This window comes from Oreochromis aureus, linkage group 8, assembly GCF_013358895.1.
Source record: "Oreochromis aureus strain Israel breed Guangdong linkage group 8, ZZ_aureus, whole genome shotgun sequence".
NCBI lineage: Eukaryota > Metazoa > Chordata > Actinopteri > Cichliformes > Cichlidae > Oreochromis > Oreochromis aureus.
Window position 1 is genome coordinate 11,677,227 of NC_052949.1, and position 26,953 is coordinate 11,704,179.

Sequence of the window (26,953 nt, forward strand, 5' to 3'; positions counted from 1 at the left end):
ATGAGCTGCAAAGGTTAGACTTCAGCTCACTTGAGGCACCAGTGAGCTAAACTGGCACCACTGATATCTGTAAAGTCTAACTGACTTTAAATTATACTACGCTGAATGAATGCTTCCTTAATTCCTCAGTATCATCCCATTTTCTCACAGCATATCAAGTAGTCATTAATTACTATAACTACTACTTTAAGTGGCTAGATTATCTTTCATATTCTTGATTCTCAGCTCTAACAAGTTCACATAAAAAGAACAAGAAGAATTTGCACAGAGATAAGTGGAAAAGACGTGGAAAACAAACAGTGCACAGAACACAGTAAGCAGCAATGATCTGAAGGAATGTTAGCATTAATATCTAATAAACCGCTGTCATAGTTTAAATCTAACAAGGCACATTAATCTCCAATTACAGAATATGTCATCCCAAGCTAATCACATCAGATGTATTTACTATTCACACAGCAGCAGTTATTTACTATTCACAGTGCAGCAGATGAATCTTGGCAGTAAGGTTGAGCAACAGTATGCAGTTGGACTTGAGTGGTAATCAGCCTACCTTCACCATGGCAGTGTACTCTGAATTACTGTTCATCATGTCATTAAAGGATGTGAAAAGGTTCCTCAAGGACTCCATGAAGTCAGCCTCTCCTTTGTTCTCATAGAGCCTGGGAGGAGATGAAGTAGAGAATTACACTGGCAGATGATCACAAGGCTGTTGTGTGTTTCATCCCTGTGTAAACAGCCCCACCTGCACTGGAAATGACAAGAGTTTGATGCTTCCCTGTTAAATCATTAAAAGCAGCCGACAGAAAGGCCCTGTTTTATCAGTGCAAATATTCTTGGATCAGAACCAGAGACATCACTCTTGCTGCCAGCCAGATTAGCATTTAAAACAACATGACAAGACCCCGAAGCACCTGCCTGCTGTCATGCGGAAACAAAAATCAGAAAAATTAATGATCTATGCTAATGACTTTCCCAGAATACTATACAAGGAACAGAAAGCAAATGTCAAGCAAATGTTAGGGTTCAGTGGCTTTACTTTCTCATCTATTCTCCAACTCGAATTACTAATGTTCCTTCCGCTAGCTTGGTTATGTGGAACAAATGCTGCCCACAGACTGTAGCGACCAAACGCCAATGATCGCACTACAGCGAAAGAAAACGCTTTCCCCCCATTTTTCCAAGTGTATGGGAACACACGGAAAGAAAGAACACATAATCCCTCAAAGATGAAAATTCTTAGCACTCACAGAGACCGTAAATCTTAACAAACTGGTCATTAAGTGGAAATGAGCCGAGCAGCAGCTTCAAATAATTTAGCATGTCAACCGCTCAGTTTTAGAGAAATAAAATCAAAACTTGCAAGAGAAACTAAAAGTGTGCAAGGTGAAATGGAGGTAAAGTGTTTAAATTCCCACTCCATCAGATATTACTGGCCTTCTTCCACAGACGTGGGTTTTGTGTGGCTACAATATCTCAAGGGAATGGATGTATTACATGGTACAGGATAGCCACTGTTGCGGGCTTACAGAAATCGTGGGATTAGAGGCATCCGTCTCAGAGCTCCCGCAACAACAATTACTTAAAGCCGCTGCTCAACTGCAACACTAAGGAGCTCAGTGAGCCCTAGAAAGCTATAACAGTCGAATTGAATGAGGTGGGGGCAAATCTACAATTAGGGTGTTCTTCTGCACTTTCATAAAAGTTCTTCACTGACCCACAGTGAAAGGCTAAACATTTGCTGATGTAACCTCAGCACCTTCTTGTTAGGCTCCATCAAACCTAACTTTATAGTTCATAAGAATTTAAAATGACGACTGACTCAGCGACCGTGGCTTGACGGAGTTTGATGCTGGCAACCAACCGAAGAAACCACTCCGACAAGAGCTAACACAAAGTGGGACCACCATAAAGCTTGAGTTTTCTTTTTTTCTCTCTCAGATATCTATGAAAGAAGCCACTTGGCACAAACTGGAACATAGAAAAGAATGGCAGGGCTGTGCTCTGTGAGGTAAAGGACAGAGTGTCCTCTAGACATTGGACAGAAAACCAATCAAACTCTGCACACTTAATTAGTCCAGGATCATACATCAGGCCTTCAGCCACCAACAGCTTTATTTCACAACTCTCGAATATTATCATTCATTTAACGTCCCCACAGCCTATTATAAATACATCCATAGAAATGACCTCATCCAAAGACCATTCGCTTTTACTTGTTTCAACTTTATTACACCGGAGCTGAGGTGTGCTGCAGAAAACTTGGTGTTACAAAACGCATTGATCTTTTATAAAAGACGACTGAAGCCAAGAAATTATTTAAAGGAACAGCAGCAATTAAAGAGAAAAAAACGATAAATTTAGAAAGACCATCTTAAAAAGTTCAAAAGCTTGCTTACGCTTTGATAAGACAGCTTATCAGACTCATACTTGAGCACAGTTACACTGAAAATACTCTTCACAGTAGCTTTATAACAAAACTGCATGCATTATGATGCAATGTTACACTTTGCAAAAAAATACCATACGTACTGGTTAAAGAGGACTCTGGATCGGACGATGAACTTGAAGATGTATTCCAGAGCTTTCATGGCCTTCAGCAGCTGTTCTGTCAGCTTATCTGCATTGTCCACATAGTTTTTCAGAACTTTTGTCAGCTTCCTGCAAATAGAAACACAGGGTGTGGATAATGCGCTAATCATAAAGTGGAACACGCATGTTTATAAATGTTTCTGTAAAGAAATTAAACTCACGTGTATGCCAGTGTAGCACTGAAATGCTTTCGAATGTAGGTCTCCAGAACCGGATTAAAGTGCTGGAACTTTCTGTCGGCTATAAGCCCGATAATGAACACCTATCAAACAATAAAGACTTAGTTATTAAAAAGTAAATTAAACGCACCAGGAAAGCCTTGCTTAATAATTCAGAGCCCCCCAAAACTACCCGTCTTGCTCAATATATCAAAACAGATTGGGAAATTAAGCAAGGTTGCATTTGGGCAGAAAGCCATTTTCTTTCAATTCTCTGCTCTGCAGATAATCTAGGAACTCAACAAAAAACAATTACTACCACCTTTCTGTGAATGACAAAAAGTGCTCTTTTGAAATGCATGCTAGACAAGTTTCAGCCTAATACCTTGAATCCCATTATCTGCAGCCCATGAGAGGACAAGGTTAATAGTCATAACCTTTTTTCCCCAATGTAAAGTCTTTTTCATGCTATATATTGCAATAAGCATGTGAGCATGTTCAATGGAAATGCTTCACAGGCACTAAGAATTCATGCAAATCAATGCAGCAGCTATGGAACATGAGTGGCAGTGTGTGGAGTTCAATGCTAACGTACATAACTGGAATAAATAAATTTTAGAACTAAAACAATATAGCCAAAAAGCAACCAAAAATTGGTTTGTTCATTTTTTAGTTTAGATAAACAACTAAGGGCAGAAAACAGGTAGCTGCATACAAATTAGGGTACCAAACAGAGCAGGGATGCCTGTCAAAAAGCATTTTAACACATGAAGTATTTCACAAGTTATTATATTTGCTTCTGAGCTCCAAACATGTCCAAATGTTTATTGGCGCTGACAGGGAACTCTATTATAAATTATGCGCTGCCGTTACAGCGTGATTCTTCCTTACCAAGGCATCAAACACCAGAGTATCAAAAGTGTCACTGTCAGAGTTTTCCATCATGATGTTGAAGAGAGCATCCAGAGTGTCTTGCAGGAACTAGAATGACAGATGCACGGCATGTTACGGCAGGCCAACAATGAGACGTGTCATTCAAAAACAAAAAATAAAACATGCATATGCTAAGTCCTAATCTCACAGCAAAACGACAAAGTCCACACGGCTCTGTCAAATAAACTGAGTCAAGCTGATCATGATTTCTTTCCTCTGGCATGCACATTCAGTTTGTGTCATTAAAGTGATAACTGGCATTTAAAGGAATGAAAAACACAAAATGCATGACAACAGCTAAACCGATTGTGAGTCTTTGGGAAATTTTGAACTTTTGTGTAGCATTAGGGAAAACTGTGCAATAGCATTTTTAGGTTTTTATATAGACATTATCCTATAATGATTCAAAGCAAACTGATAAATAAAAATAGAGAAATACACAGCAAAAATATGTTCGTCACCCCGGCCCTAAATACGCCTCTATCATTTGAATGGCGCAACCGAAGTGGCAAGTGAACTCCTGCTGTGACGGTTCCATGCTACCCATTATGCACCCTTTACAGCTGTTAACATACACCAAAATAGTTCTATGAAGAGAGTGATCATTTCCCTGTCAGCAGCACCTCCAGGAACACTAACTATATACACCCTTCCTCTCTGGGGAAACATGCTCCATTTACTCAGCCAATTCTGCAGCAATGTAAAAACAGATGTAAAAGTGTCGGGAACAGAGCCATCACTCTCTACTGCGCTTGGTCTGTCATCTCAGAATGGATGAGATTCATCATCTTCTCAACGAGAAACCAACACATTGTGCGCTATGCGGAGTTTAAAGTGCAATTCGGTCTCACAAAGGCTGGACCGCGTGACAAGGACAACGGCGCAGTGACCTTTTCGCTCAAACAGTGTCACGTTAGGGAGACGGGAGATAAAAAAACAGAACAGGAAACCTTTAAAAAACGTGTTATGAACATATTTAGTGCTTTATGTTAACTACAATGGGGAAAAAAATGAAATGATGAATAAATAATGTATACTCTTTTGATAAATAGTCTTTTAAATGCCAAGATGAAAATGGTATCTAATTGCCCACCGACAGCCTTGAAGCACTTTGAAGCAATTGAGTGCTAATGTGGTGGTAATAATAATCACACTCCTGTGGTTTAATGAACTAGTCCAGCTGTGGTAGACATCTATCTGGCCTGATCAAAACTGTCTAGGTGAAGGACTTCTTTAGATAGGCTCCAAGCTGCCAGGCGCCCAACCTGCCCGTGCAAAACTTTCTCTAAATAATGATTATTCATCTGCCCCATGCTGAGCACTTAAAGGCCCTGCCTAAATCTCTGACAGCAGGTCATCTCCTCCCTGTCTGTAGACAGTGTGGGGTACTACGCACTCCCTCCTTGCTAAAGCCATTAAAACAAAAGCAAAAAAAAGTGGCAGCCGATTCCTTATGACAGGCAGCGACATCATTTGTGAAACTGCTGCCAGGAAGCTGTAGCTTTCAGGAAGAGTATGCATCGTTTGTGACTGCATGTTTATGTGAACAGCTGTTAAGATCTGTTTTTGGTCCATTTGTGCCGATCTCTGTCAAAGCAAAGGAATTAGGTACATTTGCAAGGCGATGAACATTGCAAAAGAAAGTGAGACGCATTTATTTATGTTTACTTAAGCTTTGACTGAAAGCGGTTTAACTCAACCGAGCGGAAATTTTGGGCCTCTGACCTTCACAACCTCGCCACCCTCCACCTTCATTAGCTGACATAGATTCTGCTGCAGAAGGCTGGTGTTGGAGCGCCACTTCAGCAGGCCAAGTAGGTCCACTGGAAAAAGACAAAACAAACAAAAAGCTGTCAACACAATGCATAGCTTTCATGCTGAAAATAGTAACGGCGGGTAAGGAGACTGTGCAAGAAAAAGTCCACTATTTGCATTCAATGAGATTTAGGGCTTAGCATGTTTTTCCAAGACATCGCTATCACGTTCACGTCAGTTTACAAATTTCCCAAACACAAGGTTAGCAATTTTGTCCTTACAAAAAAAGGAAAAAAATCCCTTTGAAAATGAACAGGTGCAAGAAGTGGACAGAAAACGAATGAAAAAGTCTGGCTCCTTGGAGATTAAATATAAATAAAATAAGTGTTTGCTCAAAACTTATGCTGCGTTTGAGCCATTCTAGATTCTGCCAATCAGGGTATCTCCGCCTCTGCGGCATAAATTTTGGCTAGGATTTTTAATTCGAGTCCCAAACATGAAAAATGTGCATTAATAAAACACTTCATATTGTCGTAACAAGCTTATTATTTTGATTGTGTGGCTGTGTGATCTACAGAATCCCATTAAAAGCAGCAAATAGTCACATGGACGAAACCAGGAGTAAGCAAAAAAACAAAATAAACAATTTATAATTTAACAAAAGTTTCCATTTAATGTTAATTTTAATTCATTTTATTGTATAATCAGATTTTTCACATACATTTTCCCAGGCACAGTCCTGAGAGATTCCCAGAAACATCTTTATAGTATATTCATGATGGTTTATTAGCCTTCATGAATATATACTATATTCAGCCTCGTCTGACTGAAGCGAATAGAAGAATCTCTTTGGCATTCTTGCAAACCTAGTCCCTAGGGGCTGCCTCTCCCCGTTCGCCATGGCTGATTGGCTCAGGAAGAGTCAATCAGCCATGGCAACACAGTAATGGATGCCCATCATCTGTAAACCTGACAGCCTATCAGGGTTCAATCACAAGAACCTGTCTCAACTACCAGGGTCCTCCGTCCCCAAGGAGATATAGATTTGGAAATTGATGCTTCAGCACCTCAGAGAGATAAATGGAATAATGTGAGAATAAATCATCAGGCAGCTTGGTCCCAGTGGGGCAGTGGTGTTTAGAGGCCAACTACGTGTAGCACATTGGGCTGTAAGGCACAGTGTTGTGGGGGTGGGGTGGGATTGGGGGGCAATCAGTTTTGTTCTGGAGAAAAATACTGAGAGCCTTTTACAAATAACATCTGTCTGAGAATGGATGTCTCCACAGGCAGTGGAAATTTAAAAGACTGTGGAAGTAACTGGCAGATGGAGAGCTGTGGAATAATTAATTCAGAGGAAATAGGTTACATTGTCAATGCGCAACTGAAATGCAAAAGACTTTTAGACATTACCATTTGAAAGTTTGTTTACGGTACTCCTTCACAAAATCAGTTTTGTTCACTTTTAAAAGCAAACACAACCACTAAGGAGTCTTGATAGCTTGTTCTTTGCCGTTAATAGTGACAGCCTTGTATGTAGTCGTTTAAAAGTTTAAAAGTACAGGCTTCTTCAGCGCACTGATGCTGGAGTAGCTTCAATACGAACATGGATTCCATACTTTTAAAGCTGCTTTGTTCACAAAATGCGTTTTCTTTCCAGCAGAGGTAGGAAAAGTATTTTAATCGATTTCACTGGGCTAGGTTCTCTCCCACGTGTGATGTTGCTGAATCTTTGCTCTGTTTAGCGAAGCACACTGCAAATACCCAGGGAAGAGCTAGGAGCCACTTCACGGGAGCTCCCAGCACTGGGAGGCCGCCTGCATAAATCTAGCTTAGTTAAAAAGAGTGTTTCATCTCAGATGTGGGGATCAGCAGTGAGGAGCCATGAGTATGAAGCATGCAGTCTGTTGCAAGGGGCATTTCTAGGGCTCCTTTTTCCCTTTGCAAGAATAAGTGCTCAGGATAAACTGCTGGTGAGCGAACAGGCATCACACCCATTCATACAGGCACTTTTTTATAAGTGCTTTCCATCTAATAATTACATCTGGTGGACGGATCAGAAAGCACCTTGAAACTAAGGGTTGAACCACCAACCTTCTGATTAGTAGATGACCTGCTCTACCTCCAGAAACAGATCTTACCACAATTACATTACTAATCATATTAATTATACTGTCACATATTCTCCAAGTGTAAACATCAAATTGCTGTTTCAGCCAACCAACAGTCAAAACAACCCGAGATATTTGGTCAACACATCACATCTGATGAGCTGGAATCATGTAATCATTTCATTTACAGAAATGCAGAAAATGGGAAAGAGATGACTATTGGACAAACACACCTAGATCTTAAAGAGCTTCTGGGTTTTTAATAAAGAAGCCTGACTCTGGTATCATGGGAAATATTGTGGATAGATTAGCCACAACATCAAAACCAAAGACAGGTAAGTAAATAATATTGATCCTCTAATAACAATGCAATTTTCTGCTGTTTCTTGCACATTTTTTTTTCTGTAGAAGGGATATTGGATGGATGGATAAAAAATGAGGAAAAATAAACTCTCTTTTAAAAAAAAAAAAAATCATTTGACAATGGTAAACTAAACATGCACACTGCTACACAGGCAAAAAAAACAAACCCTGCAGTAATGGCTAAAGGAGCATGGTAACAAGCCCAAGGCATTGACCTAGCATCCAACCTCCCTGGATTCCAACTCAGAGCATCCGTCCAAACCACTGAAACGAGCCACACAAGCTACTGGACCCAAAGCAATAGCTGCCAATGTCCTCATGCCACCTGCAAATTCTGTATCCCTAATGGATAAGAGCTATTCTGGTCGCAAAAGGAGAGCCTACACAATATAAATGAGGCGGTGTTAATGTTGTGGCTGCTCTGTGTACAGTGCTTTATTAAAATAGCTGGAACCTTTTCCTCGAGCTTTAGCGTGGGATGATATATCCCATACAACACACAGCTGCACAAAGTTTAATCAAACTTTGTGCAGCGACGAGGCCATCTGATCCCCAAGCACCCACCGGCACCTTGCAAATTATCAGCACAAAGTGACAGGTAAATATGGAGAGTGGAGCTGCTCTACAGGAGTGAATCTACAAACCAGGACACATACTCCCCCCCCATCACTCTCGCACAGGGAACAAGATAAATCAGAAAATGGCAGGCAGAGAGGAGAAATAGGAGCAGAGAATAGTGCTGATTGATATATGCTGCATACTACGCATCTACATAACAGCTGAGACAACCATTTGAGCCACTATCATTACTTACAGTAGAGAGGCAGGCTCTCCTGTAACTGAGACGGCTCATTCATTGACATCACCACCCCCTGAGCCGAGTAGGAGGGCACACACAATTGTATTTAAATGACAACTTATACCACAGACTAAACTTAATAAGCTTCAAAGGGAACATTGCTATAACAACATGCGACACCCACCGCTTTCACACATTATACGCAGAAGCCCTCTGACAACAAAAACCTCCCGTTGTCCTAGAGAAATGCCCAGAGCCTGTTGTGGGTCTGCAGTGATCTCATTAATGAGGCTTTATAAATGTTTGCTGCGCATGCTATTAGGTTGTATCCCGGACAATTAGCTTTATCGTCATTTCACGTCTTTATTAGACTGCAATGATTTAGCACAAAAAGTGCTAAAGTCATTACAAGTGTCACATGAAGCCTGTGCTGCTGATAGGTCAGAGATTCAGCTGTAGTTTTTAAATTGCCAGCACGTCAAGACCATGCATCGTCGTTAAGGAAACAGCTGATCTCACCAAGGCATCTGTCAAACTTTGGGATAATCTCCCTCCTAAATTCATTTTTTTACCTAGTAGTCTTAATGTTTACATGCAGATTTTTTTTTCCCCCTATAGTTGGGCCGTCATATAATCACAAATGTGAAAACATCTCTACTGAAAGCGCATTTTGCAAATATCGATCCTACTCTTCAGAAAAATTCCTGGTTCAGCTTTGACCTAATGTTTTGTAGCTTTATGTGACCTCTGCAGTGAGAGAGTCTTACTGCCTATTTGAGTGGCTGCTTTAGCTTTATCACCACATAGAAAGGATAAAGCAGCCTTATTGCTGGCTTGATTACAGACCCTTTTTTTTTTTTCAGGTTTATATGGATATTGTAATCTAAGGTATTGCACCCAAGTCTTGAACCATCCCTCATTTCTTCATATTTTGTTAGGAAAATAGGAAAAACATACACTAATTAACTAAAATGCAAAAATCTGTGTTTGGGCACTAATCAGTTAATCAGCTGTTAATTAAATGACCTTTTCTTCCTGTTCTTATGATCAGTTTAAACTTCAGCAGGTTTTCTTCACCATTCCCATACTTCTAAATGCACTGAGATGCTGCCATGTGATTGGCTGATTACGTATTTATGTTGTGTTGGCCAGTGGTGTTGGGGATCTCATTAAAATTGATAGGAGTCATTTTATAGTCACTTTAAAGACATTTTAAGATTTTATATTATTAGTTTTCACATAAGGCCACTTATTCCTGAAAGGAGGTTTTAAAGTTTTAAATTATATTTAACATCTAAAGAAAGAGAAAAATGGTTTACAGTGGATTTTCTTTTCACAGGCCTACACAAGGATTATTCAAGGGATTAAAGACCACAAACACACATGATCTTACTCCAAGCTTTTTTCTTCATTCTGCCCTTGCTTGGTGGTTAAAAATTATCTTTGTGTTAACGTGAATACAAAAACGTAAGGGCATGATTCACTCCTTATTCAAACAGGGCATTGCTCTTGGCGAGTAAAACAATTAATTTCAATTCAAGTCAAAGTTACCCTGCAGTGTGTCTGTTACTCATTTATTTCAGACTGTGGCCAAAAACACAAAAGAAGCTTTAATTTTGGCTCTAATTAAAATTGTGATTCAGTCTTGCATACAAAAAAAAAAAACCAAAAACAAAGGAGCAAATTACATCCAGTGAAAAAGAAAGCAAAGCAGACATTTAGGTTGGTTTGGTTTAGCTCTGTGAAATCAGAGCTAGGAGCATCTGACCACTCACACAAAAGAGAACAGCTTTTCACACAATCTAACTACAACGTTATGAACACAGCTAAGAAATACCAGCATGTTCAAGAGGGTTTACGCTGACATCTGTGGGGATTTATAAACATGCAGAAAGGCTGGTGGGAACACAAGATGCTAAAATCCTTAATCCACGAGCCACAGTGGCAGGCATGGGGATTTCCCAAGCTTAATAAGAGTAGATCTTCACGGGCAAATAAAAAGGCTGTTGTTCGCTCAACAGAGATGAACTGGAATCTAACTGAGACTGACTGGCGTACAGAGAGTAAAGAGAAAAGAAAGTACTTTAGAAGTAGGAATAGAGAGGAGGAAAACCATTCCTGGCGCTCAGAATGTGGAAAAGGAAAAACCAGATAATAAGAAAAAATGTTTGAAAAGCTGAAGCTAAGGTATCCTACATTAAATGATATGCGGTCAGTGTGTTCCTATGATCCGTTTGTCAAACCCAGAGGCTACGGTCCATCGGTGGTTTCAAAATTCAGGGTCTACCTGGCTAAGAGTAAAGAAATCTTTCCTCCCCCCCAGTGAGAGCTCTTTTTATGAGTAAATGTGAGCAGGCATTTCATCAAGCTGGAATTGTACTTCTCTGTGCTACAACAAAAGTAAATCCACATACATCGCTGGGATTTTCTCTCATGTGTGCTACTTTTGTTATACAGCACCTCAAGAAAGAAGAGATCAGAGAGCATGTGGTCAGTGCTCATGGCCACTTCATTAGGTCATCTGATCTCCCGCTCGTTAATACAAATATCTAAGCACCCAGTCAGGTGGTGGCAATCCAATAGTTTAAACATGAGGACATGGTGTAGAGAACCTCTCTAAGTTCAAAACAAGTATCTGATTGAGGAAGAAGAAGGGTGATTTAAGTGCCTGTCAACGTGACGTGGTTCCATTTCAAAAAACCACTTCCATACTTGGATTTCAACACAACCATCTCTAGGATTTACAGGGAACGGTTCAAAAAGAGAGACTATCCAGTGAGCAGCAGTGCTCTGGGTGAAAATGCCTTGTTGATGGCAGAGGTCAGGAGAATATCCACACTGCTCTGAGCTGACTGGCAGGAAGCAGTAACAACAGTAATCACTGCTTATTACAACCAAAGTATGCAGAAGAGCATCATTGAATTTACTATAGAAGATGGGTCACAACAGGAAAGATCACACTGGATGCGACTCCTGTTACATAACAGAACAGGGAATTGAGACTGCACTTCACAGATGCTCACCATACCTGGACTATGAAATATTGGAAAAGTGTTGTCTGGATGGTAGGGTCAGAATTTGGTTTAAACAACATAAAATATGGATCCATCCTGCCTTATATCAATGGTTCTGGATGTTGTAGGTCAGCGGTCCCCAACCCCCGGGTCCGTGAGTCGTTTGGTACCGGGCCGCGAGGGTTGAGGCTCGGGTGTGAAATTTATGGTTTTCAGGGTTTTTATCGTTTTTTTGTTTTTTATCGTTTTTATAGTTAACTCGGTTTCCCTGGTTCTTTTCCTGTTTGTTATGAATAAATCATCTTTTTTGGGTACCAGTACTGGTTTTATTTTGTTGTATTTATCCGCGACACCTTAAAGGCGTCCGTGAAAATATTGTCGGACATAAACCGGTTCATGGTGCAAAAAAGGTTGGGGACCGCTGTTGTAGATGATATAATGACACGGGAAGCATTTTCTTGGCACATTTTGGGCCAACTCTGCAATTACTGTCTATGTCTATCCCATTACGACCACAGTGAACCGATATTCTGATGACTCCTACAGCAGGATATCACACCATCTCACAAAGCTCAAATCAACTCAAACTGGTTTCCTGAACATGACAGTGAGTTCACAGCACTCAAATGGCCTCCACGGTCACCAGATCTCAATCCAGTAGAGCACGGGATGTGATGTGATGGGAAATTCACATCTAAATCTGCAAGCTGCAAATCTGCAGCAACTTAGTGATGCTGTCATATAACTATGGACCAAAACCTCTGAGAGTATATCTGTATATCAGGCAGCAGGAACGGATTAGCCAAGTCACACTGGAATAAACAACTAACTAGATTCATTATTTTTAATTAGGAAGTTATTTATTCAGCTCTACTAGAAGATTAATTATGTAAATTCTATTTTGAAAGTGCAACAGTTGTTAGCTACCATAGCATGGAGGAATCTAATGAAAAGAGGGTCAAGAACAGCCGCTCGATTTCTTTTATTTGCTTTAGTTGTCGAGTTAATCGCAAACTGTGGTCCAGACTGAAAAGCACCAGTGACAACATTTTCTGTCTTGATTGTTTTCAGTGCTGTTTTCTTTGATTTAACAGTTGTTGGGAAGCTTTTATTAAGATAAAGTAAATTGTTGTCTTGAACTCAATTAATATTATACTGACTTCCCCACGTTTCTTGTCAGCTCCGCTGGATGCGTTTGTGCAGGGAGATGTGCTGACTGTGAGACTAAGAGCAGGGAAAGTAGAAACTATGTGGTAACTATGTAAAGCTAGTGCAAATCAATTAGGGAAAAACAAAGATCAATAAAGGATAAAATATACAAATATGAATGGCATGGTTAAGACAAAGACAGCGACTATAAAAAATGCTTAATTTAAGGATTCAAAATGCTACAAGGCTGATGTCACAGTAGCTTCTTTCATTTTTTTATATAATATCTAAGCTGACAATAACTTTCCATGTGTTTACTGATGTTTTGATACATTTTCCACAAGAGCATAATTTTTAGCTTAAAAAAGCAACTTGCACAGGAAAAGAGACAAATATTCATTAAAATATAGAAGCTGTTACCATTTTGGGTAAGTTTGGTAGAGCAGACCAGGGTGGAAATCTGAAAGGAATCCTTGCTGATGGTGCAGGTGCCCAGGTTCTGGGTATTTTTTCCAGTGGTGGAGTAGCCTTTCTCTTCCATCTCCAGCTTTGTGGAAGGTAGGTTTAGGTACAGAGAAGAGTCCTCTAGCTTCTTTGCCTCCGCCTGGTTTTAGAGAACAAGTCTCAGTCAGTTTATTGGTAGAAACCCCAAATTACTGTGTACACATTAAAACAATGTTGCATTCTATAGCTGTGGTTTTAATGGATCTCCCTTTGGTATATATTATCAACAAAACAATTTGTGTGTTTTTCTACCAAGCTGTTGCATGTGAGAAAAATATCATTCATTTCCAAATGCAGGGATGACTGACGAAAACAACAATCCAGAAAACATGACAAGACAAATGTAACAAGATGGATTTTTCCCATATGAACTTTTTAATTAACATAAATGGGCACCGTAACACAGAGGTATCATTATGGAAGGGTTTTTAATTGGAAAGTACTCTCATTTCATTGTGCGGGCTGATGTGTACCAGCTACCCAATTCACAAACAAAGCACTGATGGCAGGCTGTTATGATGACAGTCGCCGATACAATAGGGCAGTTTTTCACCTACAACTTATTTCATGGTCATTTCACAAGGAGAGCGGGCTGTCTGACGAGTAAGCAGCAAGAAACAAAGACTTCTAAGTGTGTTTATGGGATGTTTTTGTTTTGTCTTTTTACATTTACCTTGTACACGATGAGATCATGCTCACCGTCCCTCAGAGTGGTCCCGTCATACCTCATCAGTTTCACAAAAGACAAGGCAAATATCTTCTCCGATTTATCTTTGGCTGCGGAAGGAAAAAGAAACACACAAGCAATAAAGACAACTTGGTTACTGGTGTTTACATTTGAGACTAAGACTGCGTTCATATATACAGTTTGCTTTTTTGTACCACAGCTTACGTTTGCTTTTTGTCTCATTTTGCAAAACGAAACACACCGCATCTTTCGTACGTGTGCAGTATGCTTATGTGAACAATGTTCGTCTTCGGGAACAAAAAAAATAGATCCCATTGCAGTAAACCATGCAGCACTGCTGATGTTACAAGTCATTAACAAAGCAGCAGTCTGAAAGAAGTGATAATCCAAACGCTAACCTCAGCACTAGACTCCCTGAGTCAGCTCCTGAGTTAGCACAAGAAACTACTGTTCCCCTCTGATGTCTTTATTAATGCTATGGCTGCATCTGTCCGTGAACTGTTTATTTTTCACCCTGAAGTGAAGCAAATGTACGCGCGCCGACTGTTGAGACCAATTATGCATAGGTTTGAAGGACTTGTGCAAAATATAATGCGAGGGACGTGGGAGATGCAATCACAGTTGGTTGTTATATAACAATATGTGCCTTAAAACAAACAAAAGAAATGCTAATTACAAAAAGGAATATTATTCAAGTGACAGGCTTTGGATTAATCCACACTTCCTGTTTTCAAAAGAATAAACAGTTGCACTTGTGCTCTGCTGCAGCTGTGACCAATTTGTATAATCCTGCAAGAGTGGAGGAAAGATGCTCGTGGTTTATGTGTGCATGTGCAGACACATGCGTGGTTGGGAATGTTGAGTGGAAGCGCTGCATAAACAAGGAAGAGAGTTACGACTTTGTCCTGTAACCGGGACTTTGGATGGGGCCACATACATCATCATTGCGGATCAACAAGCTCAGATTTACGCGCAGGGAGACGTGATTCATCGAAGTATATATCTTGCATTCTATCTGCATAAATCCCCTCATTGGTTTGCTGCCTGCAACTCACCGGTGAATAATTGCTAGGCTGAGAGGGACCAGTGGAGGGAGAACACTGTAGGCATGCCATCCAATAATACCAAACGTATTAGTGACTTCCTAAAGGGCAGAGAGCTGAAAACTCTTAATTTGGACAAAAAAGGTCACTTTCGGGACAGAGCTACTTCTTTAAACCAATCGAAGTCCGATTTGTGTGCGAGTTTGGCAAACTTCCCCCTTTAAGGTGGGCTGTCACTTCAAATTTAGTTGACTGAACTGTTCCACATTTTAAAGCCTACCTGACTCACGAAGCAGCGGCATAAAGACAGATGAAACGAAAGTGAAAAGATGGCAGGAATCTTTTACAGCTACGGCAGCATCCGTGACAGCAGCCATCAGCCTGATGAGGCCTGACAATGTTAGAGTGCTACTCTGACGCACTGTGTTAGAGCTGGCCTAATTCTCAACCACAGGGCTGAGATACTGAACACATGAGCTCCACTAGTGGTCTTGATGAGCAGCTCTGTCACTCTGTGTATCCCCTTAAAGTTCAGCTCTAGCTAGGAGCACATCGAAGGAAGCAGGAAGGACACAGCCACATGACAGCGCAGGCAGGCAATACAGAGGCCTGACAGCCTAAATCTGTGCTGCTTTTCATCACAAACTAATCACATGCAGAGAGGTTAAGGAGTGCTGTATGTATCTTCTGATGGAAAAACAATATATTTTTACACAGCTGTTCTATCTCCGTTCAGCCTTTCAAATATTAATATTAACTGGCTGATTACAGCACAGGTAATAAGTATGCTAGGAAACCCACAATTAAACCTGGTTGCTCCCACCGAGTTAAGTGCATGTATGAGCAGTGAAGGAAAAAAATAATCAGTGGAGCTCTGCAACGGGTTAAGGTTGCGCCAGTTGACAGCTGTCAAAATGATTATCAATAGCTTGCAAGTTAGCGAGCTTGTATTCCCTTTAAATGCTTTAAATGAAAATCATAAGTATTATCAAATTCATATTAAATTTAATATGATATGCTAGAGTTTATTTTGACATCTCTAAACAGCATAAAGGGGATTATACAGTATCTTTTAGAAAAAGTGCTTTTGGCAGTCAGTCTTTTCTTACTGAGCAGCGCAACATACTGTCATAGTCTAAAATAATGTCACTTTACGTCGCTGTTTTTCACCGATTGTCCACTGATGTGTTTTTTGTTTTATCAATCAGCTGTTTCGGTCCCTTATATGTGCCTAGATAACCTTAGATCTTTTGTTTTCCGTTTCTTTCTATCAGTGGCATCAATCTGAAACAGAATGTGTATTAAAATTAGCCTGTATGACTAAATCTGGCACATTTACATAATGGACCTAAATGCTCATGTTAATTAATGTGCACTGCTCCTTATATATAACAATAATTATTTAAAAAAAAACACTTGCAGAACAGTCATACAGCCACTGTCAACACAACTCGGCACACTCTGAAATGAATATGCATGCAGGAAAAACAAGACAAAGCACTTTTCTCGCTCCGTGGGTTTGATTTTAAATTTGAGCTTGGTATAACTGTGTGTTTGCACAGAGTTACACAAAGCTTTCCTTTCCACTGGACGAATGTGTTTATTCAGCTGTGCACAAGAAGGTGCGGTGAAAGCATGTACAAAAAATCTAGTTTAAAAAGTTAATAAGAGGAATGCAGGTTTGGACAGCAGCATTTTAGCTGTTCAACTGATAAACACACACTTATGGTCAATAATCAACACATGCAAATGAGCTCTTCCTGCTGATGTAGCCTGCTTCTCTTTCTTCATGTTGGAAGTGGGGAAAATAAGCTTCCCAATGTATCACCCTTTCTCACTTACCAGCAGCAGTTGTGCTTTTGCATTTGGGCTACACAGCACACATTACTGTGGGTGGACAGCACTACCTTACCCAGTGCATGTTCAAAAATATTCACATAATCTCCAAAATGGCATATTAAGTATATAAAGAATATTCCCACACTGTAGCCAATCACAGTATGGCAAATGATTAGACCAGGGGTGCCCAATCCCAGTCCTCGAGAGCTACTGTCCTGCAGCTTTTAGATGCATCCCTACTCCAACACAGCTGAATCAAATAGTTGGATTACCAATTCGGCATGCCATCAAGTCTGGCAAAGGCCTGATAACGAGCCATTCATTTGATTCAGGTGTGCTGGAACAAGGACACATCTAAAAGCTGCAGGGCAGTAGCTCTCGAGGACTGGGATTGGGCACCCCTGGATTAGACACATGAGACACGGATCAGTGAACAAAGCGTCATAAAGATTTAAAACAGCAATCACTATAGAAATGCACTAAAGAAATGGCTGATAATCTAGTAAGCATCTTGAACTGAGACAGTCCCAGTGACAGAAAAAAAGTAAAACAGAGATTTTACTCTGATCTGAGAAAGACTCGACCGTAGATTGCCGTCTATGGCCTACATGGATGACAGATCACAAAAACAGTTATCTTTAAGGTAGTCCTATGAGATCTTAACATGTCTAAAGGATGAAAAACATTGGAAATTAATGAATTCTATTATGTGCTTTGATATTGACTGTACAGGTTTGTTTGATAGCTCCTTCAAGCACAGCAAGAGTGGATGAGTAAGGATTTGTTTCAGTGAGCATATTAGGTTCAGAGAGTCTGACCCAGACTTTAAGTTACCTTCCTCTCTGAAATGAAAAATGAGTTTCCTCACTCTTCGGGTTATCGAGCTTAGAGTTTTCCCTTAACGCCCTCTCTAGATCTGGATCAGACCTCTGGTATGGTCTGCAGTATATCTGTGATATTACGTGAAAATATGCTAGTTTCAGGAGGTGTTATTCTGCTCTTAAAAGCAATCTATTGCAAACTGAGATGAAAGTTTAGGTCTTGTACACAGCGACAGTGAGGCAGTGAGAGAAGTCGGTCAGAAAATTATAGAAACACATGCTTGCACGGATGCATACAATCTTAAACATGGATAAAATTAGATCAATGTACATAGGAATATCACCTTTACACCCAACATAAAATAAACCCTGGTCTCTATACTGTAAGCACATTCACCAGCAGCAGCAGTTCACCATACACAAATCCTTAGAATCCAGCTATTACACCTTTTTTAACATGTCGCTATTGTCAATTGTCAGAGAAAAGTTAAAGTTTGGCAGCATCAGCATGTCCCCGCAGTCCCAGAGTCACTTGAGGTGAGCCAGTTTCTAAAGTAACCGTTACACCAAGATAACAGCAAGTCAGAGTTTCAAAGGCATGTCTCGTAACAGCATTAGTCTCCAGAGAAGCAAGGTGCCGAGCATGACAAGAAGGCTCTCCAAGTGGATTATAAGCCAGCGCTGAGCTCTGAGACCTGGCAATTTCCTCCAAACCACCTGCATGCAGGTGAGAAGCAAACAAAGCAAGAGGATTTTGGAAGTAGATGATGACAGCAGCTGCAGATTAGAGAAAGGGTATACTTTCCAGTCCTCACATCCTCCAAGTTCTGCTCTGCCTTCTGTGCCATTTGAGCTGATTGCTTTGTATATACTGTATACACCTGTCATGGTCCCCAAACCCTTTTTCCTGCATCACTCCTGTGGCTGTAGGAAAGCCTTGCCATGTGGCAGGCAGATGGGCTGGCAGAACTACCACTGCCAGGCTTCCCTGACCTTTACACCCCGAAAATTAGAAAGGATGCAAAAAAAACAAAACAAAACAAAAAAAACAGAAAACAGAAGGGCGTACAACGCTGGCTGCATTCAGCTAGACACTGGTCCCAATAAACAAATATGTCCCCTCAGGCATTTTTCACATCCCAGCCATAGTCTCTGACAAGCCACTCCATGATGCTGCTTTGTGCGGGGGACAGACTAATACCTCTGATTAATGTGACAAAGGGTGAGCTTCAAAGTATTTATCACTGTGCAACACATCTGCTTGGTTTGGATATCTTCCATTATATTTGCTGGGGATAGATTAGCAGCCAATTGTGCAGTTGGTCATCTGAAAAACTGATTATTCACAAGCTGACATTTATACTCACAGTCCTGTGATGAGCGGTGACGAAAGGTGAACCGCAAGTGGCTCCGGTTCACGTCTTCAATGGGAATAGCAACCTAAGACAAAGGACGGAACAGGATTGAAACACACACACTCTCACAGAACATAAGGACAAACTGAAATCAGAGTGAACTCTAAACTTGCCAGATTTTATTCTGTACAGAAATTAACTCACATGTTGCAACACTTTTGCAAAAAAAATGCTATATAATTATTTGGGATTTCAGGAATTGAGAAAAAGTTTGCCTTTCTTTAAGTGTGATGAATAACTTCACTCTTCTATACAGTTTTGCACCACATTTGCCACTAAAGTCTTGTGATAGAAATTACTGGCAATAAAAGCCTGTGGTGTAATGAAAAAACTTTGGAAACTACGTGAAGGAGACGGCATCAAGGTGAAGGTAGAATCAAATGATTTAGAGAAGTAAAGAAGAAACAGTTAAGTGGCAGAAGTAAGCAGAAAAACAAACCTTTATCGTTTCAAACCAGCGGGGCTGCTTTACTTGGTAGTAGATAACAGACTTGTACTCATTGATCCCTTCATCTCCAGCTCCGGGAAAGATCACATTCTAGATAAAAGGTAAAAGACACACAGCAATTAGGTAGTCAGACAACATAACTGGTTATCTGGTTATCCTTGCTTAGCTTTTAGATCGCAGAAAGTGCTAAAGTCGTGATGGGTGAACTGCTTTATTATCACTCTGTCAAAATATTGGCACGCTCACAGTATGTGGAAAATTGACTAGCACTTATTTCATAAAGCACCGCCCCTGGAGCAGAAAGCCTTAATCTAGCAGAATGGCCTTTAAAAGTCTGGATGCACTTTATGCATGAGCACCTGTGTGCTGGCTGTCAATCTCATGACAGCATTGTGGAAATAAGAAATAAATTAGAAATTAATTATTTAAGAAGGAGCAGCAGTGGCTCCCATGCAGCAGGACGTGGAAGGAAGCCAAGAGCAGGGAAGCAGACCAGCTGGTGCTGATGGATCCAAACGTGTAAATTGGTCTTCCTAGCGGGTCCCCTGCGTTTCTACAACAGGTCAGGGTGCGTATGTAAAATACTACGTGCCCCACTTGAGGATTCGGCAAGAGGGATGGAGTGACAGCGGATGGTGCGCACGCCTTGTTTTCGATCAATCTGTGTTCAGCCAGCCTACCTCTTTCCTCCCACTACTCCAGCTGACTCCCTGGCCTGCTAGTGTACTGCTGCTGAAATACTCCTACACTAATGGTTTCTGACAACCAGCAATTATGAGGAATAACAGACCCCATCTCCCCCAGCCATGCTGAGCAGATATGGGGGGCAGGTGGTAGCTCTAGCAGCTCTGCTCCTTCTCTAAGTGGCCAGGGTTTCTGACAGCTCCAGATTTCACAGAGGGTGAAAGTGGCTAGGGTCTAACTACAGGTGAGAAGAGTTTCTGGAGGGGTGCTAATCAAAGTCAAAGGTAATAAAAAGTTACTGTCCAGCCTTTCGCATCACAAATCCTTTAGGATTTGGAGGAAAGAGGGAGGATGACAAACACCAGAGGCAGAAAGTCACACGGAAAGAGAATGGACAGAGAAGAATAGAGAGGATCAGAAGCCAGAGGGAGACAGAAATGAAAAGAAAAAAAACACACAAAAAGCAAAGCCCACAAATTTAACCTGTTACAAAAACTCTGTGTGAGGAGAGATAGTTATTTCAAGTGCCTAGTATATATAGGCATCTTTAAAATGAAAACAAGACATTTGTATTTTGGAATAAAAGACAAAAAAAACAAGTTTCTGTTATCAAGAAAGAGACTTTAAGCCCATCAAATCCATGAAGGGTAAGGAAGAATTTAACCACTTCTTGCATTTCTTATAACAAGGGAGCTTTTGCAATGCAACAGCAACATGGTGACAACACTTCTAGATAGGATCGATCTCTCTTGATCATTGCTGGCTGCTGTCACTGACTTTATTTATTATACCGCAAAGGCTCAGACAGCCTTGAACACAGACCTTCAGCGAAACATAATGACACAGGGTGGGAATTCACACATCGAATTTGTATCCGTTTCAGCTTATCATAGCTGTATTTGTCTCATAACAGGTTCTCGCTTCAAAAAGTTGCAGCGTTTTCTTCTTCTAAAGAAACTTTAACAGCTAAAAATGTGAAACTTGAGGAAATGGTACAATTTTCCACCACTACTCTGCTCTAAAAAGCTTGAGACACTATATAAATGTCTTTTATGTCTTATACGCTTCCCTAATCTATTTGAGAAATCCGTCTTTATCGCACTCTTACTGAAATACACACAGTTTTGCTTCATCGAGCGCTACAAATTCGAAAAGTCTCTCTCTCATACCTGGCTGCATTGATTTGTATAAAATTCACTTTACTTGATTGAGGGTTATGACTCAGTCAGTGGCTAAAATTTAAGTAATGACTGATTAAAGTCGATGTGGTTTATTAAAACAAATCCGCAACAAGTCTGCCGCACAGCATACCAAAGGCCAATCCAAAAGTTAAGTTACTTAATTCAAATCAAATTCAAAGTAACTGACAATAAACTAAAAAACAGATGTTACCTGTATTGTTGCCAATAACTTCTTATATTTGAATAGACTTTTAAAAAGTCAGTAGTGTATATGGGGTATGTTCTCAAGTGCTGTTTGAGGTTAACAACTGCTAATATTTAGAATTCTTAGAATAAGCTTGCACCTACATTAAGTGTTGGTATCACTCTCACTTACTCAAATATCATACTTGCACCTCCCTGCAAGACCAAATGATCCTTTGTAGCTGTAACAGCTTATCTATGCATCTTATATATTCTGATGGGTATTCAAAAAAAACTCAACGAGTGCACATGAGATTCTAATCCTCATTCTATAAAAATACAATTTATAAGCAGAAGCTACTCAAGTATTGATTATTCCTCTGATGTAAGATTAATTAACTGATCTCTTTACCAAGCGCTGCAGATTGCATTAAAAAAAAAAAAAATACACATTTTGAGACAGCTTGCTTACAAACAATTAGACAGGGGAGAAATGATCCTTCTAACTTCATTAGCAAAGGTAATTAATTATACCAGAAGAAAAATGCTGATTTCACATATCACATCATTATGCTGCCCACGTTGCCTGTCCACATGCCTGAGTTTGTTACTGGCTCTGACAACGGCTGATTTTCATGGTGGTGAGCCAAATTTTAGGCTTCTCCATCAGCACCAAAGTAACAATATTACAACTTGTAAATTCTGACAAGCAGCAAAGACATACAGTTTCCCTGTGTATCACTCTTCTTTATAGGAGACCTGGTCAGTTAAGCGCTGTGCTGAGCAGTGTGAGACTAAAGAAAGCCGGGTAATATCACAGTCTGTCTGAGAAACCACTTGGTTACAGCACTCGTGTCCTGAATGCTGAGAGCACAGGAAAAATACCAAAGCAGTAGGTTAACATTCCTCGGTCGTACCTCGAGCTTCTTGCCGTCCTCATCATAAACCGACATGGTCACCTCAACGTTTTTGGGTGTTGTCTTACTCCCTTTGTCAAAATCCCCCTGAACCAGAGTCACGTAGATGTCGTTTCGCACATCCCCTTTAGGAAATAAAGAAAAACAAAAAATGAGAAACCCACAACGCTTCAATGCTTCTTAGGGCTTCAGGTTTATCCTTTTCAATAATATTAATATTACAGCAACACTGGATATTATATGTATGGCTGACTTCGACCCATTAAATAAATAATGTCTTGGGTTTTTTCTGTATTACAAATATTTTATGAACTGCAGCCGTTTTCAGTAAAGTAGGACACTGGATAAAATCTAAACAAAACACTGATTTGCAAATCATTTTAACCCCATATTTAACTACTTATTTTTTAAATAATACTACTACTATAAATAAATACTTTTTAATAAATGTTCATTTTGAGTTTGATCCCCTTTTTTTATAAACTGAACAGGGACAACTAAAAATATTAAAAGAAAACACCTGCTGGGTGAAAAAAATGACAATTCATTAAATTATTTAGCAGCATCACTGTGCATAAAAAGAGTATTCTGGGAAGGGCTCACCGCTCTGTGGGAAATACTACAACTACTTAAGAATTTGGAAAAATCAACAAAAAACCCCACTATTGAATAGTTGTGATGTGGGATCTCCCAGGTAGCACTGCATTAAAAATGCAAACCCATTGTGAGTGAACACATCTTTTCCTTGCTTCCACTGATGCAAGTTTAAACTCTACTATGCAAACAATCACATATCAAGAAGACACAGAAGAACCGGATCCTTCTCTGGGCCAGAGCTCATTTATGATGTATTGAGGTGAAATGGAAATCTGTCCTGTGATCTGACCAATAAAAATATGACGTGCTCCCGTTATCAGTGCACATGATGGTGTGAGGGTGTACTAATGCACAACTTGTTCGAGTTTTGAAAGCACTATTAATGCTGAAAAATCTATTTTGGAGCGGCATGTGTCACCTTCTACATTGTGTCTTTTTCATGGTGGTGAGCCTAATTTCAGGTTACTCCATCAGCTACAAAGCATCAATATTACAATTAGTAAATTCTGACAGGCAGCAAAGGAATACAATTGTGCATCGCTTTGCTTTATAGGAGACCTGATCAGTTAAGCGCCGTGCTGAGAAAGCACAGTATATCACAGCTTGTCTGAGACACCGGGTTGCAGTCCAGGCCTGTCACCAACTGAGAACATTTGAAGAACTGTGAAATGAAAAATACAACAAAGGAGGCTTCAGACTGAGTCGCTTTGAATCTTACATCAAGGAAGAATGTTGCTCTAATATGAAATGTGTAGGCAGTCTTAAAAATGCTTTAAGGGTGTTTAGCAAAAAGAATATCAGAGGTGATGCCAGACAGTCATACACCTGCCCTCATCCAAAAGTTTCTATTAAATATTGTCTAGCTTCTCAGTTAAATATGGGGTTTCAATCATTTTCAAATCATTTCCGTCTGTTTTTATTTAAATTTTACACTGAATCCTGACTTTTTTCTGTAACAGGGTTAAGAAAGCATTCAGCCATTTTGCCAGGGAACTTTCTGAGGCAGGCAGCAAAGGGGAAGCCTTTTAAAACCTGGCATAATTATCTCAGGAAAGCCCATCTTGCGAGCCACGGCTGTCGATCGGTCCACAAGGTGAGGGAAATCCTTTCTTATCTGATGGATGTCTCCAGGAAGCAGCTTCAGAGTGACCCACAGGCCTGGTAATGGAAACAAGAAAAGGAAGTGAGGCATCAAGTAAAGCAGTATGTCATGAGGAGACAGGTAAAGAGGCATGAATCAACTCTAGGGAAAGAGATTGTGTGTTTTGCTTGGTTCAAAGTTGGGTGTGGTAAGCTGCTGTGGCTAAAAGCTACAACACAAGTACTGTTTTATTGTATTAGAGAGAAAATCTCTGAACTAGTTATAGTCTATATTATTTTACTGTTTGATCTGTTTGTACAGTGTCTTTTTTTTTTTTTAACAAGCTGCTCTGACTTTCCTCTGGTTGGGAGAAATCCTTGGCTCTTTTTCCAAGACGCATGGCAAGCCAGTTTCAGCTCTGTAAGCACATTTAAAGGTGGCTTCACTCACTCTTAATATTCTCTAGGGGGGAAAAAAAAGCCCCACGGAGTCACAGCTTTGAAGAAGAAATGACCGAATGGATCAAATTAAAGCAGTCTGTAGTGCACTTGTTCACAGGCCACCAGAATGAGTGGTTCTTGTCAACCTTAGAGGCTTTATTCACTTACACTTTATGGGCCCCATATTGCTATGAGTGACAAATCCCTCACTAGGTTAGCTGGAAGTCTTTTGATATGCGAACATGACCGAAACAGCTGCTGCGAGTACTCCACTGTTCTTCCCAGTGAGGGTCAGGGCAGACCTGACATTTATCCAAGTACGTCTTCATTGGGCGTGACAACACCATGGAAACTGTCATGTTATTTCCCCTCCTCAGCAGCACAAATCCCTCAGATGGTGAAGGTTGTTCTTCTCAGCACAGATGTCAAGTCCTTGATAAGCGCTAGTCTTCGCAAAAGTCTCAACAGCTTAATTAACAGCTGGATCGCTTGGATACTGTAGTCCTGGTGATGAGGCCGACTATTTATAGTGTGAGCAGTAACTTATGGTGTGAGCGCTAAGAGTAAATTATGTTTTTCATTAGCAAGTGGAACAGTTTTACTGCCTTGCAAGTATGTTGGGGTTAATAGTACCTTGTACAAAAAAAGATCTAAAATAAACAATAAGACTTGCAACTACTTCAAAAAAAGCTTTTTAGCAGCATCTGATTTAATCAAAAGATAAAATATATTGGAGACTTTTTTCTCCTGGTTCACGTGAGGTGACGATGCCAAGGACAATTTGACAGAAAACTGGGCTTTTTTCTGATGTTTTGAATTAAAAGAAAAATTCTTGACTAAATGAAACCCAAATGAAAGAAGAAGATAAAAGAAAGACATAATAATTTTATAACAGTTTAAGAATTTCCGTTGCCTGTACAAAGTGTACAAACGCCCGATGTAGTGAGGCGAGTTTCTTCCTTGGCCTCGGTTCCTCTATCAGAACTGTTGCACTGTACCTTGGCCCTTGTGATTGACCTCTTTGGCGGTGATAACTTTGTTGATGACTGTCTGGAGGAAGTCATTCTCCCCTGCCACCCTGGGTGAAAAACGGGAGATGTTCAGCTGCTTGTGGCGAATGGCGTCATCCAACGCTAGCCTGCAGTACGTACACACCAGGCAAACACCACGGAGAAGGAGAGGTGGCAGAAACAGGAGGAGGAAGAGGAGAAGGTGGAGGAGTGGGGCAGGAAGAGCCATAAAGTGATGGTTGTAAGAAGGGGAGTGGGATGAGGGACAGACAGAGAGAAAAGAGAGACACACCGAAGAGTGATGCGAATACCATGACAGACACAAAGCCACTTGTTAGCAGTTAACAGCGAGCCAGGATGGGTCATGAAAGAAACACAAAGAAAAATGATCATTTAGGAAATTAAGTCCAGTCAGTATCCATAGAGCAACAGTATCAGAGTATCAGCGTGAATGCTGACTTTCCCAAGTTTGATCTTGGTTGGGTTTTTTCCCTTTTATTTTTAAAGATCCCCCCCCCCACTAAAATAACCCAGAAAAAATCCAATCTCAGAAACAAACTCTGCTTAGCATCAGAAAAACACTAAAATATAAGTACCAAGTATAACATGTTTTGTACTCCGTAGGGCAACAAATTCATTGAAACAGCTGATGCACAGAGCATAAACAGTAGCAGATGTGATCTGGGAAGCACCACATGTGTGGCAGCTGTCAGAGGAAAGTGTGTTGTGGGCAAAGATGTCTGCTGTGTAGAGGCTTCTTAACAAGCAGAAGGAGATGAGCATGGAGAAGACGACTGTAGTGATGCACGGAGGAAGCAATAAAGAATCTCTGCCTCTCGCACTGTTTTCAGTGTCTCCCATCTTAAACCCAAAATCAATCCAAGCAAGGAAGATGAATAAGCAACAACAAAGATTTGCACATTCAGACACTGAATTCACTCAAACATTGTACAACAACCACCACAAGACAGACTTTTACTTAAATTTGCATTTCTAAAATTATGTTATCTTTAGATACACTGATCACTTAACCTTCAAAATGTCAAAACTGAGTGGCCACTTGATTAGTTACACCACTGCTTGTTCATACAAATATCTAATCAGACAAACACATGGCAGGAACTTAGTGCATTTAACCATGTAGAAAATGGTCGAGACGACCTCCTGAAATTCAATATGACCATCAGAACGGGGAAGAAAGACGATTTAAGAGACTTTGAACACAGCACGG

General features: G+C 40.3%; 1 protein-coding gene across 1 annotated transcript in view; it reads right to left on the reverse strand.

The window, feature by feature from the left end:
- dock1 (dedicator of cytokinesis 1) overlaps positions 1-26,953 on the reverse strand; it is a 190,357-nt gene that overhangs the window by 130,858 nt on the left and 32,546 nt on the right. Inside the window, exons 12-23 of the mRNA XM_031750664.2 lie at positions 25,711-25,790; positions 24,224-24,349; positions 22,595-22,719; positions 19,621-19,719; positions 19,134-19,206; positions 14,049-14,152; positions 13,292-13,475; positions 5,409-5,506; positions 3,642-3,731; positions 2,754-2,854; positions 2,533-2,661; positions 554-662 (exon numbers count right to left, since the gene is read on the reverse strand). Of these exons, the coding sequence (XP_031606524.1) occupies positions 554-662; positions 2,533-2,661; positions 2,754-2,854; positions 3,642-3,731; positions 5,409-5,506; positions 13,292-13,475; positions 14,049-14,152; positions 19,134-19,206; positions 19,621-19,719; positions 22,595-22,719; positions 24,224-24,349; positions 25,711-25,790 (1,318 nt within the window). The remainder of the gene's footprint in view (positions 1-553; positions 663-2,532; positions 2,662-2,753; positions 2,855-3,641; positions 3,732-5,408; positions 5,507-13,291; positions 13,476-14,048; positions 14,153-19,133; positions 19,207-19,620; positions 19,720-22,594; positions 22,720-24,223; positions 24,350-25,710; positions 25,791-26,953) is intronic.